We start from the raw sequence: 17,225 nt of genomic DNA, 5'->3' as shown, positions 1-17,225 counted from the left end.
GAACTTGATCCTGCCATCTTATGTAACTCATCGTTAGATGATTGTGTAGCAGCAGCAACTAACTGTATTGTCCAAGCAGCTGCTCAGTGCATCCCCCAAACCTTGACATCTTTCCCACGACATCCCCGCCCTTGGTGGAATTATGCTCATTCTATAACACGAAAAGCTCAGAAACTTGCTTGGGATAAATTTCGTAGATATCCCATGCTTACAAACCACATTGCATTTCAGCAAGCTCGTGCACAGGCTCGGTGAGTTAGATGTTAAAGCCAGAAAGAATCTTGGATTAAATACACCTCCAGCATTTCTTCAACCACAAGCTCAAAAGTCATATGGGATAAGATCTTAATATTCAATGGCCATGAAGTTGCTGATGCTCACAGCATTGCCAATACTTTTGGTGAATGTTTCTCTCATGTATCTAGCTCTTCAAACTCATCCCCTTCCTTCTTAGCTATTAAAACACGAGTTGAACATCTGCCTCTTTCCTTTTCGACTGATCATCCCTATGATTACAATTGCCCTCTTACACTGGTGGAACTCAGACTTGCATTTCATCGGTCTGACAATACATCAGTTGGACCTGATTATATACATTTTATTCTCCTGGCTGTCTTTAATCAGATATGGCAGAAGAATGTCTTTTCTGATGCTTGGAGCTAACCCATTGTATTCCCTATTCTTAAACCTGGGAAGGATCCAAAGATTCCTTCAAACTACCATCCCATTGCTTTGACAAGTTGTCTCAGTAAAACCTTAGAGAGGATGATTAATGCTGGTCTTGTTTGGTTTCTTGAATCAAACAACCTTCTCTCACCCACTCAATGTGGGTTTGGAAAACAACGCTTCATGATAGACCACTTAATTCGCCTTGAAATATCAGTCAGAGAAGCCTTTTTGAAACAACATCTTGTTTCGTTTTTTTTATTATTTAGAGAAAGTTTATGATACAACATGGAGACATGGCATCTTGCAAAACATTCACTCATACAGATTGCATGGCAATTTGCCACTTTTTATTAAGCATTTTTTGATGATCTGCCAATTCCAGGTCTGTGTGTGGGCTCAACACTTTCCCGGTTTTCCCACAGCACCGTGTTCTGAGTGTCACACTTTTCATTATAAAGATTAATGCCATCAGTGAACAACTACCCTCTATAGTTGCAAATGGTCTTTTTGTTAATGACTTTCACATCTCATGTCAGTTTTCAAACATGAGGTTTATTGAGCAGCAGCTACAAACTGTAATCAATCACATATTTAAGTGGACCACAACAAATGGTTTTCAACTTTCTTTCTCTAAAACTGTTTGTGTACATTGCTGCTGCCAATGGGGTATTCATCCAGATCCAGAACTTCATATTGATGATGCTGTACTTCCTTTCGTCCCTGAGCCAAAGTTCTTAGGTCTTATATTTGACTATGAATTAAACTTTATTTTCCATATCAAGCAACTTTGTATCAAATTTATAAGAACACTGAACATCCTCCATGTCTTCTCTTCCACCTCTTGGGGAGCAGATTAATACTCCATGTTTAAATTTTATCGTTCCCTTACTTGATCCAAACTTGACTATGGGTCTATGGTTCTGCCAGAACCTCAGCACTGAATATGCTGGATCCTATCCACCATCAGGGGCTTCAGCTTTGCACTAGGACCTTTTGTACTTCTCCAGTCCAAAGTTTGTATGTGGAGTTCCATGAACCCTCTCTTTATATTTGCTGTTTGCAACTGTCTCTTATGTATGCTTCCAAACTTTGCTTTTTTCCACAGCATTTTACTTGGGGTTATGTTTTCCATCCTCAGTGGACCAGACTTTTTTATAATAGAAAATATGTCATTGTTCCTTTTAGCCTTCATATCCAGGCACAATCAGGCTATCTTTGAATAGCATAGCAGTATCCACAGATTGGCCTGTTCCACCATGACTGATTATTATCTCTAACTGTGATCTATCTTTGAGTCATCTGAGGAAGGCTGGTACTCCTGATTGGAAATATTGCTCTTTATTTGCTGAACATCTTTCAAACAATCCATCCATTCCCATATATACAGATGATTCAAAATCAGGTGACTCTGTAGACTCTGCCATGGTTTGATGGTAGCACACAGGATCCCATCTACATTGTCAGTGTTCACTGCCAAAATTTATGCCATTTCTCTTTCCCTGGATCATGTGGAAACTATGCAGTACACCAAATGTACTGTTTATATCAACTCTCTAATCTCTTATCATGTCACATTTTTTATGACCCTGTTCTCATCAACTGACTGGTCTGTTTTTTCTATTTTCTACTTCTTTCCAATTTTTGTGGTTATCTGGCCACATCAGTATTCTTGGGAACAAACTTGCTGATACCACAGCTAAGTGTTTCTGCTCTTGTGGTATTAGTGCCATGCCTGTACCATGTATGGAGTACAGTCCTGTATTCAAGGATCAGCTCTGTGCCGGTTGGTAGTTGATTTGGAGTGAGCAATGCGATAACAAGCTTTTCCAGATCAAATCTTCTGTTGCTGTTAGATCATCTTGCTTCTGTACAGATTGGAAGAAGAAAGTTGTCTTGGCAAGGCTATGCATTAGTCACAGTATTTTAACTGTGTTTTCTTTTATCTGGAACTTATGCACCAATGTGTGGTCTTTTAGACACTCAAGTCTCAATAGTTCCCATTTTACTGTCACAGCATCGTTATGATTCTGAATGATGGCATCATTTTATACACGTTTTTTTTTCATGGGTTTACTTCTAACACTGGATGTTGTCATTGATGACTGTGATACTGTCCACCTTATATGGCCTTTTTAATTCTATTTATGTTTTTCACCTGCTTTTTGAAGTTTAGTTTACTTTTTTTTATCAGTTCATTGGTGCACACAGCGCAGTTGCTTTGTGCCAATAAACACTAACAAACCAACTACATTTGCATTCTAAAACTTACAAGCTAATCCCTTTCCAGGTAGTTAACTTTCAGAAGTTGTGTATGCACCTGCATCTCAAATTTCCAAGTGAAAACAAGTTTAACCCTTTTTAATTTTTTTTAAAGAAATATAAAAAAAATTCAATCTTATACTTCTGCACAGCTCCAGTGAATTTTGGTGAAAAAATGTACATAGTGAGTTTTTTAGAATTTGTTTTGTTAATTAGTTTGTTTTTGAATTTTACACAAAGCTACATGAGGGCTAACTGCACTAACCATCCCTAATTTAGTAGTGTAACACTAGAGGGAAGGCAGCTAGTCATCACCACCCACTGCCAATTCTTGGGCTGCTCTTTTACCAAGAATAATGGGATTGACCATTGCATTATAACTCCCCCATAGCTGAAAATGCAAACATGTTTGGTATGATGGGGATTCAAACCCACAACTCTCAGATTATGAGTTGAGTGCTCTAACCATATGGCCATGCCGGGCTCTGTATATAAATAAAATAACTTATAATGTATTATAAACAACCTATATTTATTAGATGTATAATGATTTTGACAAGAGATAGTTAGTAAAATTACTGTTTCCTGCTCTGACCTGTCATACATTTTAATTGTTGGGTCCTAGGTACCCTGTAAATTGTTGTGAGTTTTTGCATTATTGTTTATGATTTACAGCCAAAAGTGTTGACTAAAGCAATTGGCAACTTAAGCTTTCAAAATAACTATATTTATGAGAAACTATTAATTTGTTTTTATCAACTGTGTGTTAAGTCTTGGAAAACTTCTGTAACTTTTGTTTTTGTTGATACTATTTTTTTCATCAGCAAGAATATTATATATAAAAATATGTATGTTATTTTAAATAAATGAATTGTTGAATTAACTTAAAAATATACAATGTTGTGTTTGAAAAAAATAATTTTCTTCATAATTAATTGTATGTCTAAAGTTGATGTTTCTAGGTGAATTTATTACTCACCTGACAAAAGCAAACAAGTTACAGCACACCTAAAAATAGTTCATAGAAAAAGTTAAATCTACTATATTTTCTTGACCTTTCTTTTGAAATTTTTCACTTTCCATGACAATAAAATTTGATCATTCAAAGACAACTGAAAAGTAGTGATCTGGTAAAAGTTAATTTTTTGTTGATATATTTATTTTTGTTTCTGTTAAAATTTATTATTTGTGGTTTTAGTTGACTTCTTATTTAGATAAGGATAAAATTATGATTCCAGTTAAATCAAGAAATATGCTCAGTGAAATAAATATTTGTATTTTAATTTTTAGTTCATTTTATTATCTTCCAAGAGTATAACTGATATATTTACAGACACATAATCTAAAGCTATGATGGTATATGGGAAGTAAATTTGAAAATATTAACCATTGTTGTAGCAATTTGGTGAAATTGAAAGTGTGGAAGATACGTCCAGTGGCATAGTAGTAGCTTTCAAAAGGAGAAGAGATGCAGAAAAGGTAAAGATTGAGCAAAGAAACCTCATTATGTAAAGAGAAATGAAAAAACCATGAAAACTTTGTGATTATTTTATAATATATTAAGCATACCATATCATTAATAAATATATGAGAATTTACTGTTTCATTACACTTTTTGTAGTTTGTTATAACTTGATTTCTTTATAAACTTGAATTATGTTTTTCATTTTTACATTTTTGTCAATTTTTCCATTTCTCACAGTTTATCCAATGCTCCTTTTATTTTAGTGTAAAGTTTTTTATACTCTCTGTATTTCTCAAAAAACTATATTAATATCAATTACAGTCTGTTAAGGAAATTAAACATAAGATACTTTTGTAAAATTTTAAGTACAAATAATAGTCTTTGTGTCCATTATTTAAGTACCAAAGACTGTTTTTGTTTGACTTTGATTATTAAAGTTTTAGTTTGGTAATTACTGATAGATTTTTATATATAATAAAAAATGTATTAGGCTTAACTCAGATTTTCAGATATCTACAAAGAAGCATTCTGTTTTCAGTAAAATCTCTGAAAATTTAGAATGCTAATTCAGTTTAACCATTGTTAACATTATAATTTAATTGCAGGAAAGATTTTGCCTTATGGTATTGTATAATGACTGCATTAATCATTAGACTAACTACTGCTTGAAAGTCACAGCATTTTGAATTTTGTTGATGGTGAATAGTATGCAAAAATTTATTGAGTGATGATATTTGAGTTTGCTTTCATAGATATTTTTCAGGTCCATAGTTCAATTAAATTTCCAAACTATACTGTGGTTGAACACACAGTCATTATTAAAGGATTGTGTGTTGGTTCATCTCTTTGTTTGGAACTGGCTTTTCTTTGAACCAACTCTGCTTTTTCTGAATATTTTTTTCTTCAAATAGGCCAAACACTTTTATTTAAGATCCCTAATGGAGAGTTTTAAAAAACTGGCCTTAAACACATCTCCCAAGTACTCAAACTATAAAATTGCTATGTTAATAATACCTTTTTAATTTGGTGCTGGTTATATTAATGATTTTCTAAACCATCCCACTACCTTTTAGTACATTTAAAACCACCCTGATACTTTTACAGTTGCCTAGTGCTATGCCTTTCCTCTCCATTTGCACCAGTATAAATGGAAAGATGTGAAACAAACCAACAATGAAACAAAGTTAGTTTATCAGTGATGTCAAGAAAACCCACTTGTAGAGAAAAATATTTATGTGAAAAGAGCCATTTTTACATAAATAAAGTAAGTTAATAAACGATAAAAATTCAGAGTTCACTAATTCAGGTTGGTACATGATGGGCCTAATCTAAAATTATAGGTAAACCAATTATTTATTTTTCAAATTCAAGAATTTTACAAACCATCCCACTCTCAAAATTTCAACAAACAATCCTTCATCCTTTTTCCACCCCATTTCAAGCACCAACTACACCTGAACTTCATACACTGAGACATCAAATTCACTGTCCAGTTGGAAAATAACAGGTTTCTACTGGACATAAATATTATGAACCAGAGAGTTACCTTACCATCAAATTCTATGAAAATATGATACACACTAAATAAAAAAAAAAAGTACCACCAATTTAAATCAAAACATTCACAGATTAATTAGTATATAGGAAATTTCTTCAAACAAGGTAGCAGAAACGACCAGTTACACAGGTACCAAAACAGAAACCACAGGTTAGAATCAATGTTCTGTTCATTTCCAAAAGAGTTTACAGTCTTTGGATAGCTTAACTTTAAGTTTGGAAATATACTGTGAAATCTTAGAACAGTGTTGGGGTAACATTTAAATGCAGTCTGTCTTAGGGAAAACAACATCTCAGCTGTGTAACAGGCCAATGTGTTGATACAGCTGCAAGTTCTTTGCTACAGAAAGCTTTAGAATGTCTTCCATATCAGAAACAAAATTCTGATTCTAATCAGAAATTTAGAAACAGTAGTTATCAATTTGCAAATCCCATACATCAATAAGCAGCTGTTTTCATCCAGAATCATCAACAACCAATAAGTGGCAAACAAGTATAAGATTCCCCAGCAGTAGCTGTGCAAAAACACAGCATCATATAGCAACTTTGACACAACCACAAACCTAATGAAAATTACTTGTCATTATGCATCCAAATTTTTTAGGTGGTTAGTCCTTATTACTTATTATCAACAATTATTATGTCTGTATTCTGTTAATGTTGGTATTTACAGCTACTTTATTCCATCTAAATCTTTCACAATATTTATCAGTTGTAGCTGTTAAACTTTGAAAGGTTTTCCAATAATAAAAACAAATTAGGTTTTATAAAGAGTGATTAAATACAGTTACAAGTGCACTACTAAGAGAAATTAAAGGCTAATGAAGTTATTTTGAGTTTGTATATTTTTAAGTTACCAGTTGTTTTTTTTTGTTTTGTTTTTTAATGTAGCATGTTTATTGTGAAGGATTACATTAATCCCACACAGTATTTGCAATTTTTATACTAGGGATTTCTTACATAATAATCCTTTATGTATAACATGGTTGTGGATTGACTTGCAGGCAGACCAAGTAGATTCTCTCGGTGTAGTCATTGGAATTCGACTAATACTACCTACTATTACATGAAATATTTATTTGAAGTGAGGATGCAGTGTGCGAATAGAGTACACAGGCACTAACTTGAGGGTTTATAGTTAAAATAAAGTGAAGTGACTTGAGACTAGGACTTCCAATAACACTTTATTTAAGTCATCAACCATTTAATATTTACACACATGTATGTATCTTTATTCATGTTTATCATAAGCAGTCATTTTAACTATTAACATGATAACTGATGTTTAAGAAAGAACAGCATTAAAAATACTTACAAAGAGCTTGAGCATGAAATGGTCTGGTTTTTACTAATATCAAGAGACGTCTTCTATACTTGTTCCTTGATTCCTTCTTGACTTCTCTCCCTTCTTCTTCTGATGAAGATGAGATCTGAGATGTGAGCTTTCTAGATGGTGATCTCAATCATGTCAGGTTGCTTGCTAGATTTTTGAACATTTTGGCATCCGTTCTAGGACATTTTATTCTAGCTGAGGAGGGAACTGTCAGCCTAATCATAGTACCATGGTGTCAGCTGACTTTCTGTTTTTGATTCCCTAAGCTTATAAGTTACTAATAATTCATACTGACACATCATCAAATTGTCATGGTTTCTTTCTTTTTAAGAACTTCTAAGTTTGTTAATTAATCATTCTGTTGAAAACAATAGCCCATACTATATCATCAGCCCACTATCCAAGGCTTTTCTTGGTTTCAACGTCCAAGTTTGTTTAACCCCTTTTAACCTCCAGCATAAATTCACTTAAACTCAAACATACAATGGACAGTTTCTCATCTTTAGTTTATAGCTTGAATAACCTTTTTTAACCTTGATAGTGTCTATTTGTTCCAATCTAAATGAATTCTCTGAATCTTGAGCCATTTTTATTCTATAAACATCATTGCCTTGAACATATTTATGTATACTTCACAATTTTCTGTTTATTATCACAATTACTTATACAAGGTATTCAAATGCTTAACAGTGTCTCTTATGAGAAATAATATTCCAGATTCTGTAAAACAAAAGTCTTGATTGGATAGGCAAGATGTCTGCTGCTAAGATAATTCTAAGTTTATGGATTGTTTTGCTGGCATTGACTTTTGGAAAGAGTGTGCAAGTTGTTAGAAGCCAATTAACTGAAACTGAAGTTTATAGAGCTACCACACTGCTTCAGGAGGGCCAAAGTTAGGCTGAAGTAGCACATTACTTTGGCACATCACAGTGTGTAACCATTAAATTATGGTGCAGATATGCTACAGGAGGCTAGGGATTCATTTCAGAAGGGTTACAGGTGGAGTATATAATCAATATTTACAGAATTTAGTTCTTATAAACCAAAACAACACTTCTATAACCTTTGAGAAAGAGCTTAAGCAAGTCACTGGAATGTATGTGTATATAATGCTTAATGTACAAGAAACAAGCTCCATGAGGCTAGACTAAGATCCAAAATATCAGTTGGAGCCCCTTCATTAACCTCATATGATCTAGACCCTTCATCATTGGACTCCATGAAGAAGGGCAATTTTCAGGCTACAATATTGTATGCCATGATGCCTTTGGAGATTGGTAGCTGCATGCAGGGGCATACAAACTTCTTTGTGGTGGATAGAGAAATACTGATAGCAAAATATTGTGTGGAGGAGATCTGTCAACCCATTATTTACTCTTTTGCTGGTGTTGTTAAAGATAAGTTCGTGTATTAGTAGAATGATGCTTGTCGTGTCACCACCAAAAATAGCATTATTTTCAGATGAAGGAACATGGGTACTGGATTAGCTTGCTAATCACTGGCCTTCATTCTGAGTGAGCATGTATAGGACTTGCTAAAGAGAGAAGTTAGACACACACAATATGTTCCTGTGACTGTACAGAAGCTCATAGCTGATCTCGTCCAGGAGTGAAAAGGCATCAGTAGTACAAGGAACAGACACAGAAAACTCAAATAAATTAGGAGGATCTACCAGCTACTAAAGACTTGTTTTGTTAAGTGTGTGCAACCAAATATTGGCATTTCTTGTTAATTTTGCTTTTGTTATTTGTTCACTTATGATATTTGTAATAAACAAGTTTTGTTAAATTGAATTATTATTTTTTTCTTCCAAACTTTGATAGAAACATATCAAAACCTTCTTATCCTTTAATTTTTGTGAGAAGTGTATATAAAAATTGAACTGCCAAATGTAGTACGTAGGAATAATGATCAAGATATTCCTATTGTATATGTTTGTCACAACTGGAAAATATTTTACAACAGATCCTATGAATTTTGTGTGACGTTTATTATTTTAATAACATTAGAAAATATTCTGAACAGTTTGTAGGAAATTGAATCTATTTTGTAAAACAAAGTGGAATCTCCATCCATATTTTAAAGTGATTTATACATGTATGTGTGTGTGTGTTTGTATATGCCTGAATACATCTGAGTATTTTGTTTTTGTAGCATTATTTTAACTCTAAGGAAAATGTTACATGTCAAACACTAATTTTCTCTTTCAGTTTGGTGTAATATTGTATTTTTAAACTATTTGTGTCAGTATTTATATTTAATATTTTACTTTTTTGACATTTTCAAATTCTTCACTTAAATATACTGAAGCTAAATTACAGGTACATTGTCATATGTTTTTGGAAAATGTAATATTTAACCAGGATTAAATAAGCAATGTATATATATATTTTTTTAGGCTGTTGCATTGGGATCAAAATACAATGGCCAGATACTCACTTTGGTCTGGTACAGAGATCCTACAGTGAAGACAGACACTCAGTTACAAGTTGAACATGTACCAGAAGAAGAAGTAATTTCCTTATGACTTTATATTGTTATTTCTTTTCTATTTTGAAATAGTAATTTGTATAGGTTTTACATGCTTAAGCAAATAATATCTTACAACATTAACATAATTAGTTGTCTAGACAAATCTTGAATTACTGAACATATTTTTAAAAATGTTTTAAGGTAATAGTTAAATTTTGTATTTATATTTTTTCATAAACTAGTGTACTTTCTTCATGTGCTACAAATTCTATTTCCCAGGAAAAAGCTGTTTTATATTTAAAAAAAAGCTGAATGTCCATCATATGATGAGAAATAATAATTTTTCTTCTCAAAATTATATTTCAGTGAATGTTCTGGGAACTTTTTTCTAAAAACTTAATTATAATTTAGTAACTATATGTATGATTAATGACTATTTTATTTCTAGCATTTTACTAAAAGAACATTTTTGTATATATATTTGGAATCTGTTATTCTGGTCAGCATCTCTCCAAAATATTTTGGACTATTCTTCACAGAGCTACTATATTATCAACTGAAGACGGTATTTCTACTCCTATCTCAGTTGAACCCAGCCTTTTCCTCTTCAGTTAAGATCATTGGAGCCCTTGGTTCTCAACCCTCAATCCTGGCCTTCTCTTACTACAAGTGAGACTCTTTCAGAAACTTGGACTTCCCTAGTATACCTCATTTCCACTTGCACTCTTTTTAGTGGGTATTGCATAATGAATGGAATCTTTTTTAGTATCTTCTTGGCTCAGTTTTCTCCTCCTTCTCCATCATTAGACACCTTTTTATCTTGATGGCTCAAACAGAGTAAACACCATAGTAGTTGTTCATCTTCCATCTCCCTGACCCATATTGCATCTATGCTTCTCAGTTGGGTTGCATTCCCTGGAAACATGTGCCACTGGTCAAGTCAGCTCTGCACATCAAATTTTTGTATCTTTTTGCCATTTGTTGAGTTTTGGTTCATTTCTGACTTTTCATATGAGACAAATTGATTATGATCCATTCCAATGATTTTCTCACTTTTTTTTGTTATTCAGCAGTGTGGCACCTGTACATGTTTTTTTTCAAGTGTTAGAACTCCTATTTTGGGCCCATTCACAAAATGCACATCTAGTATGGTCTCACATTCTGGATACTCTGTAACTTATTGTAGATCAGTTTTCTTATCATGACTGGATTCTATGGAGTGATACCTAGTTCAATGGTCATGCTTCTACTGGGTTATTCCATTTCTGGAGTAGCCCACTCACCTCATTACAAGCCAACATTTTTTTTTTTTCAATCCTTGGCTCCACATCCTTTGACTTTCAATGTGGATCCCTTCAGTCAGGATTGGTACATCTTCTGTTTTTATGCCTTCCTCTTTTTTTCTCCTTCCTGAAGTTTTACTTATTCCCCCATATTTTCTGTGTCTAAGTCCTTTCTACACGTGTAACATCCCTTCTTTTCCACTCTGTTCCTTCCTTTGTCTTCACTGGTGTATCAGATTAAATGGTGCGTTTTTCACCATTAGTCTCTATGCCATTGTAACCTCCTTCCCTCTCCTAGTGTGCCATATGTCTTTAACAATTTTACCTGGCTGTTTCACAATTGCTCTTCTGCCACTACCATTACTGTTTATTTGGCAGCTTTATTTAAAACCTTCCATTTTTCCCTTTCCCATAGAATGTTTTTCTCTTCTGTTCTGTCCTTCTTGTTTTGCTTTTATAATCTCCTTCATCCACCTTGTTTAGTTTTTATTGCCTGCAGTGCTTCTTCCATGATTCCCTTTTACACCTGTATATCCATTGGAATCCTTCCTTTACCAAAAATATTTCTCATATCACCCTTAAAAGTTTGATTCTCCAACTGTTGGAGTTGGCTTATTCTTGTTTGTCTCCACTCTTCCAGTGTCTTTTCAAATATTCTTGCATCAGATCCAGCATTTTGCCCTCTTACTTGCGGCCAACTTTTATCCCCCATTGGGGAATATCATCCTGACTGTTTTGTGAACCATGCCACACACCATCATCTCTCATTCGTTTCTTCATTTGACTGTTTCCTATTTTTCAAAATACCAAATACAACCCATTGCCATCCTTCACAAACCAGTTCAACTGTGAGTTGATAAGTGTTTTTATATTTCTTTATTTCCTTACAGTGGTTTGGTTTTACACATTAGATCTTGTTCTGTGGCAAACAGTGCTTGCCCAGGTATACTATACCAGTTCATAATCTGCATCATATATCATTTCAGGTTTATCATACTTGCTGTTGAAATGAAGTGCTCCACAGGACTGCTAGTAGGTTAATCTTTACAGTATATTGTGTGTGTATGTGTATTTACACATGCCCATCCCAGATCATACCAACTCACACTATCATTAGTAAAGCATTATTGAGATATCTGCCTATCCATCTGATCTTGGTTAAATTAATCAAGGCCAAATATGGTTTCATGGTCATCCATTGAACTTTCTACAGTGTCATGTTCTTCCAGGATCCCAACTGCAATATTTCCCTTTCTTTGAGTGGGGTACATGAGACCTTACCTCTTTCCAGCTGGGATGGTGGACCATGAAGTATGCTTATATCATTCAGTTGAGAGTATGGTGATGGTGTTCTTTTGGGTTAGATGATGTGAACTCTCCTTGTATAGCAGACTAGAAGAAAATTACTTGATGCTGCCTTGTTATGGACTGAAATGCAGTTAACCATGCCATCTTGGAGCCCTCACCCTACCACCATCCAGATGTTGGTTATCAGATGGTCCAAGTGGAAGTATAAAAATTAATGAAAATTGAAATACTTGTGCATATATATGGCAGCAATGAATGAGAATGCTGATAAGTCAGGGAGATAAGTATCTGTTGAAAATATATTTTTTGTGAAGCTCACACAGAAACTGGTAATTTAGATCAGTATACAATGAGTTTTGATGATGTCTGATATTATGATTTTAATTCATTTGTTTAGCAGTGTCTTAGATATCTCTTTGATAAATCTGACCTTGTGTCTCATTGTTTTAAGTTTGTATATTTGAAACTTTTTAACAAGTAATTATTGCCTCATATTGTGTTTTATCAGAAAGTTATACAAATTGTAAAATTGATGAGTGTCTGATAAAATAACCTTTTACCTTGTGAAAATAATGGAAAGGATATTGTAATTTCTTTGTTTACATACCACTCCTATAGGTAAGAAGAATGGTGGATATGAAGGTTTTTAGTGTAAAATGTAATTATTGTAGGTTTGTTGGTATAAAACAGATTGCTATGTAAAAGGTTAACTCTAAAAAAATTATTGTGCTGAAGTAATTACATGGAAAGATTAAGTATTTGTGTCTGATTATAAAGACTATACTTAAACCAAGAACACCTATATTGAAGTAGCTGACAATAATTAATCTTGTTTCAAATTAAATATTTGTGACCTTTCTCATAGAATATAAAGCAGAGATTACTAACCATTTATACACTTTGTAATAGAAACCTTACCATCTCTTTACACCTTGAATTACAGGTTCTTTTAACTCTTCCTTAAAGGGATGTATACATCATGAAAAAAAAATAACTACACAATTTCTTAGATTCCATGAATTTTGTTTTATCTATGATCTATTTCTCTAAAGTTTATCAGTCTAAAGAAACTTACTTTATTTCCCGTTGGAGAAAAGCATAGTTGAAAAATACCAGATACTTTTAGATGCCCTTGCTAATAACTCGTATACAGATGCACTAATCTCAGGTGTAATGATTTCTGTAGAATAACAGGAGTTTTGAAACGGTACTACTCATTACCACGTCCACTCACCGAAAGCTGTATTAACCTTGATTTACCCTCTAAGCATTGCTAAAACTTCCAACAATGCTCCAATCTCTTATAACTCTTCATTTTTTCACCATTCCAGCAACATGTTTATCCTATATGCAGAAGATGCAGGAGTGTTATGGCATGTAATGTTTCTGGAGTTATAAATCTTGTGGCAGACCACTAAATGTGTTCCAACCCTGGAGTAGTGTTGTCAACTAGGAACATTTTATATATGTGTGTTTCTCACTTCAAAGGAGGGAGATTTGTATGTCGTAGTTTTTATATTATGTTTGACAGATTTTTTTTCACATTACAGATTTTCTGTGAGTGATATTATTACTTTGTGGAAGACTTCTACCTGAGATACTTTTCACCTGTTACCGCCCCTCCACATACTCTGCTGGATTAGATATTTTTCTTTTTTTCCCCATGAGATCTGTGCTAAGTTTTTATTGTGTATTTCTTACTCCCATAGGTATACCCGTGTTTAGTGATTTAATGTAAACTTGTTGGATAGTCCTACTTGTTACACTTGATAATTTAGGTCATTTGTGTCTTCTCTGCTCAGTGCTGACTAAGATATTTATACTTCTTTTATCACCTATGTTACTTAAGTTTATGTTTGCGTTTGGAGTTTGATTATTCCTTTGTTTTTGTTTAAATTTTACCTCTTTTTTTTTTTTACTGTAATGTTATTTACTTTGGAAGTTCCTTTTTCTTTGCCTGCTAGTCACATCTATTTGGGGATTAGATTTCAGTTAAATTTTGTTAGTGTTATAGTTTATTCTCATGTTGTTTAGGATAAGTTTTATTTTTAGGTCACTTGTCTTACAAATTCTTTAGGTAAACTTGTATGTTCAATATTTGAAGGTCATTTCATCTTCTGACCTATAGTGTTTTTTTATTATTTTAGATCAAATTTCATAATTTTGTAGTTTTTTTATTTTTATGTACTTTGTAGGCTGTATACATTTCTAAGTTTTGTTAGTTTGTTAGTGATTAATAATTTCTCTAAGTATATTTAGTTTGTGTTTTTTTGGCTATACTTCATGAAAGTTTTGTTAACTTTACAGGTTCTTTCTAAGGGTTCCTGCCTTCCATTTTGCTCACCCTCTTTGCACTTCCCAGATCTTATTTCCTCCTAATTGGAGTTGTACATACTTTAGTCTGTTCAAGACATATTACACATCGAAATTATCAAACAAGTGGTGCTCACTCAACTAGTATATTACTACTATCTATTTGTTTTCTCCAAAAGTATAGGAGATTGGAGTCCCATCATAGATTTGTCTCAGATTATCTTGACCTGAAGACTCTTTAGCATGGAGTTCTACCTCTCACTTTAATGAATTTTTGCCCTAGTTTCACATCATTTTTCATCAGTTCATTCATAAGGGGGTCTGTCTTCCAGTTCTGCATGCTTTTGTTCTGTCTTTCTTCAGCTCTGTGTGTGCTTTGTTGAATGGTATACTCTTTTGCACATCATCTTTACCCGCTAGATCTTCAGACCTACCAATACATGGACAGATGGCTTCTGCTTACCACTTCCTATGCTCAAGTAGTCACTTGCATCTGCTTACTTCACTCAGATGCTGCTCAAGTGGGGTTTCTTATGAAGTTGAAGAAGTCCTTTATTACTCCCTTGTGGTGTCTTTTTCCTTTTGAGATTCTTTTCCCTTTCCACCTGAGTTGAATCCAGTCTTTTTCACTTTAACTCTAGAATATGGAACAGCCATTCATGAAGGCCCTTCCTTCTTTTCACTCTGCATGTCCCAACCAGGTTCAAGAGGTCCCTTGGTGGTTGTTTCTGTGGAAGTGTTGTCAATTGGGAGTATTGCATATATATGTTTTTTCTACTCACAGGAATGCTAAACTTACTTCCTTTTCAGTTTCCACTTTCTCACCCCTCAGCTCTGGAAATGGATGCTTTCAGTCAAGGTTAGAGGAGTCTTCACCTGTATGCTTAAGTTCAATCAGTCTCCTTTCCTGGGTGTTTTTCCTTATCCAGACCACTCCTTGTTGTGTTCTGTTGGTTATTGGCCAGCTCAGATGTAGTTCCCTCTGCTCTGGTCCTTACTGAAGTAACAGCTCTGACCCTTATCTCTGTCTTGATTTTTCCTCTTCCAACATGGTTGGATGTTTTTCATCCCAATGTTGCCATGCTACAGCTCTGGGACTCACCTTTAGTGCCTTTCCCCGTTTGTATCCTTTGCTCTTTTTCCATGTCTATGTACCAGAGGATTGGTCTTATTTCCAACTTTGGTATATTTGCTGTGACTACCAACCATCCCATCCTTCTGTCCTTTACCTGTACAAGTTTTTTCATATAGTTGTTTGATCAGGGTTTATCTGTTTCAACAGTTTATATTGATACCCTGTCAAACACTCTTCATTCTCCTACTTCCAGAATAAAATGCTTTCTCTTACCCAGTTATTTCACTTCTTTCCTGATCCTTTTGTCTATTCTGTTCTTCATGTTCCTTTGTTCTGCCAGACTGGAATCTCAGTGTTCTTCTTCTTGCCCTATCTGCTTCTCCCTTTGAATTCAATACAGTGTATTCCATAAACTATTTTCCCCTTAAGACCTATTTTCTCCCCCACCTGGCATGAGGTTATCATTGTCTGTTTACTTGTGCTATTACTGTTTCCTGTAAATCTTCCTTGTATGTTGTCTATTATCTGGTTCAGGCCTTCCATCCTGGGACATTGATTGCATGGAAAAGCTGTTGAGCCTTTTCTCTTATTTTCTTATTTTTCTTTTCTCACTTGTACCTCTGTTCAGATCAAGATCAACTATTTTATCCACTTTGTTACTTGCTACATTATATGGCTTGTACTGCCTCCTTTTCTGGTTCTTATTCCTGTCTAGTTGTTCCACAGAATTCTGCTGTTTACCATTTCACTTTCACCTATCATGCCCACTGGTTAGTTTCATCATCTTGTATAAATGGTGTATTCTGATTTGTTCATGGAAGATTACAGTATACATAATGTTTCTTAACTTCAAATTCGTTATTTAATTATGTCTTTAGTTGCTAGAAATTACCATCTTTTGGAATGGATCATTCATTTTGTTATGTGGAGAATTTTTGATACATTTGTCACTGTTCATCTACACAACATAGATATGGCTCTCTTTTTGCAGATCTACATATATCTGTTTACCTTCAACTGGAGTAAATTAACATAGTTTTTTTTTCATGTTTCTTTGATATTACCATTTTTAAGAATCCTATCTAGTGAAGAAGTGTTTCTGTAAGACCATCGGCCATGTATTCAGTGGTGTGTTTATGTATGTATTTCTTTTTTTTCACTGCATCATGTATAAAGATCATCATTCATGAACTTCTTGAGTAAAGCAGCTGAGGATTTTGCCCTTCTGTACTGACCTGTAATTCTTCAAGTTGGTGTCTTTCTGCTTTTCAAAATAAGGAATTGCAGACACTGATTACACTGTCTCAAGTGTATCATTCCTCTGAACTCCCCAGCTTTTTTGTCACGGAGCACGGGAATTCTTGTTGCTTGTGGTTTCCAACTGGTAAGGTGATGGACCATGGAGGATTTTTCAGGAGTAGTATTTGTATGATAAACCAAATCAAACTTCATAAATCTTGTGTATTAACTCAGTGAGAAGAGGGCTATAAT

General features: G+C 34.0%; 1 protein-coding gene across 2 annotated transcripts in view; it reads left to right on the top strand.

Moving 5' to 3' along the window:
- LOC143244339 (RNA-binding protein 26-like) overlaps positions 1–17,225 on the top strand; it is a 112,539-nt gene that overhangs the window by 91,932 nt on the left and 3,382 nt on the right. For both annotated transcript variants that reach the window (XM_076488820.1, XM_076488818.1), the window contains exons 18-19: positions 4,327–4,407; positions 9,682–9,795. In XM_076488820.1, the coding sequence (XP_076344935.1) occupies positions 4,327–4,407; positions 9,682–9,795 (195 nt within the window). The remainder of the gene's footprint in view (positions 1–4,326; positions 4,408–9,681; positions 9,796–17,225) is intronic.

The sequence above is a fragment of the Tachypleus tridentatus genome, chromosome 2 (genome assembly GCF_004210375.1).
Source record: "Tachypleus tridentatus isolate NWPU-2018 chromosome 2, ASM421037v1, whole genome shotgun sequence".
Classification (NCBI taxonomy): Eukaryota; Metazoa; Arthropoda; class Merostomata; order Xiphosura; family Limulidae; genus Tachypleus; species Tachypleus tridentatus.
Note: the sequence above shows the minus strand (reverse complement) of the source record. Positions and strands in the feature narration are given on the sequence as shown.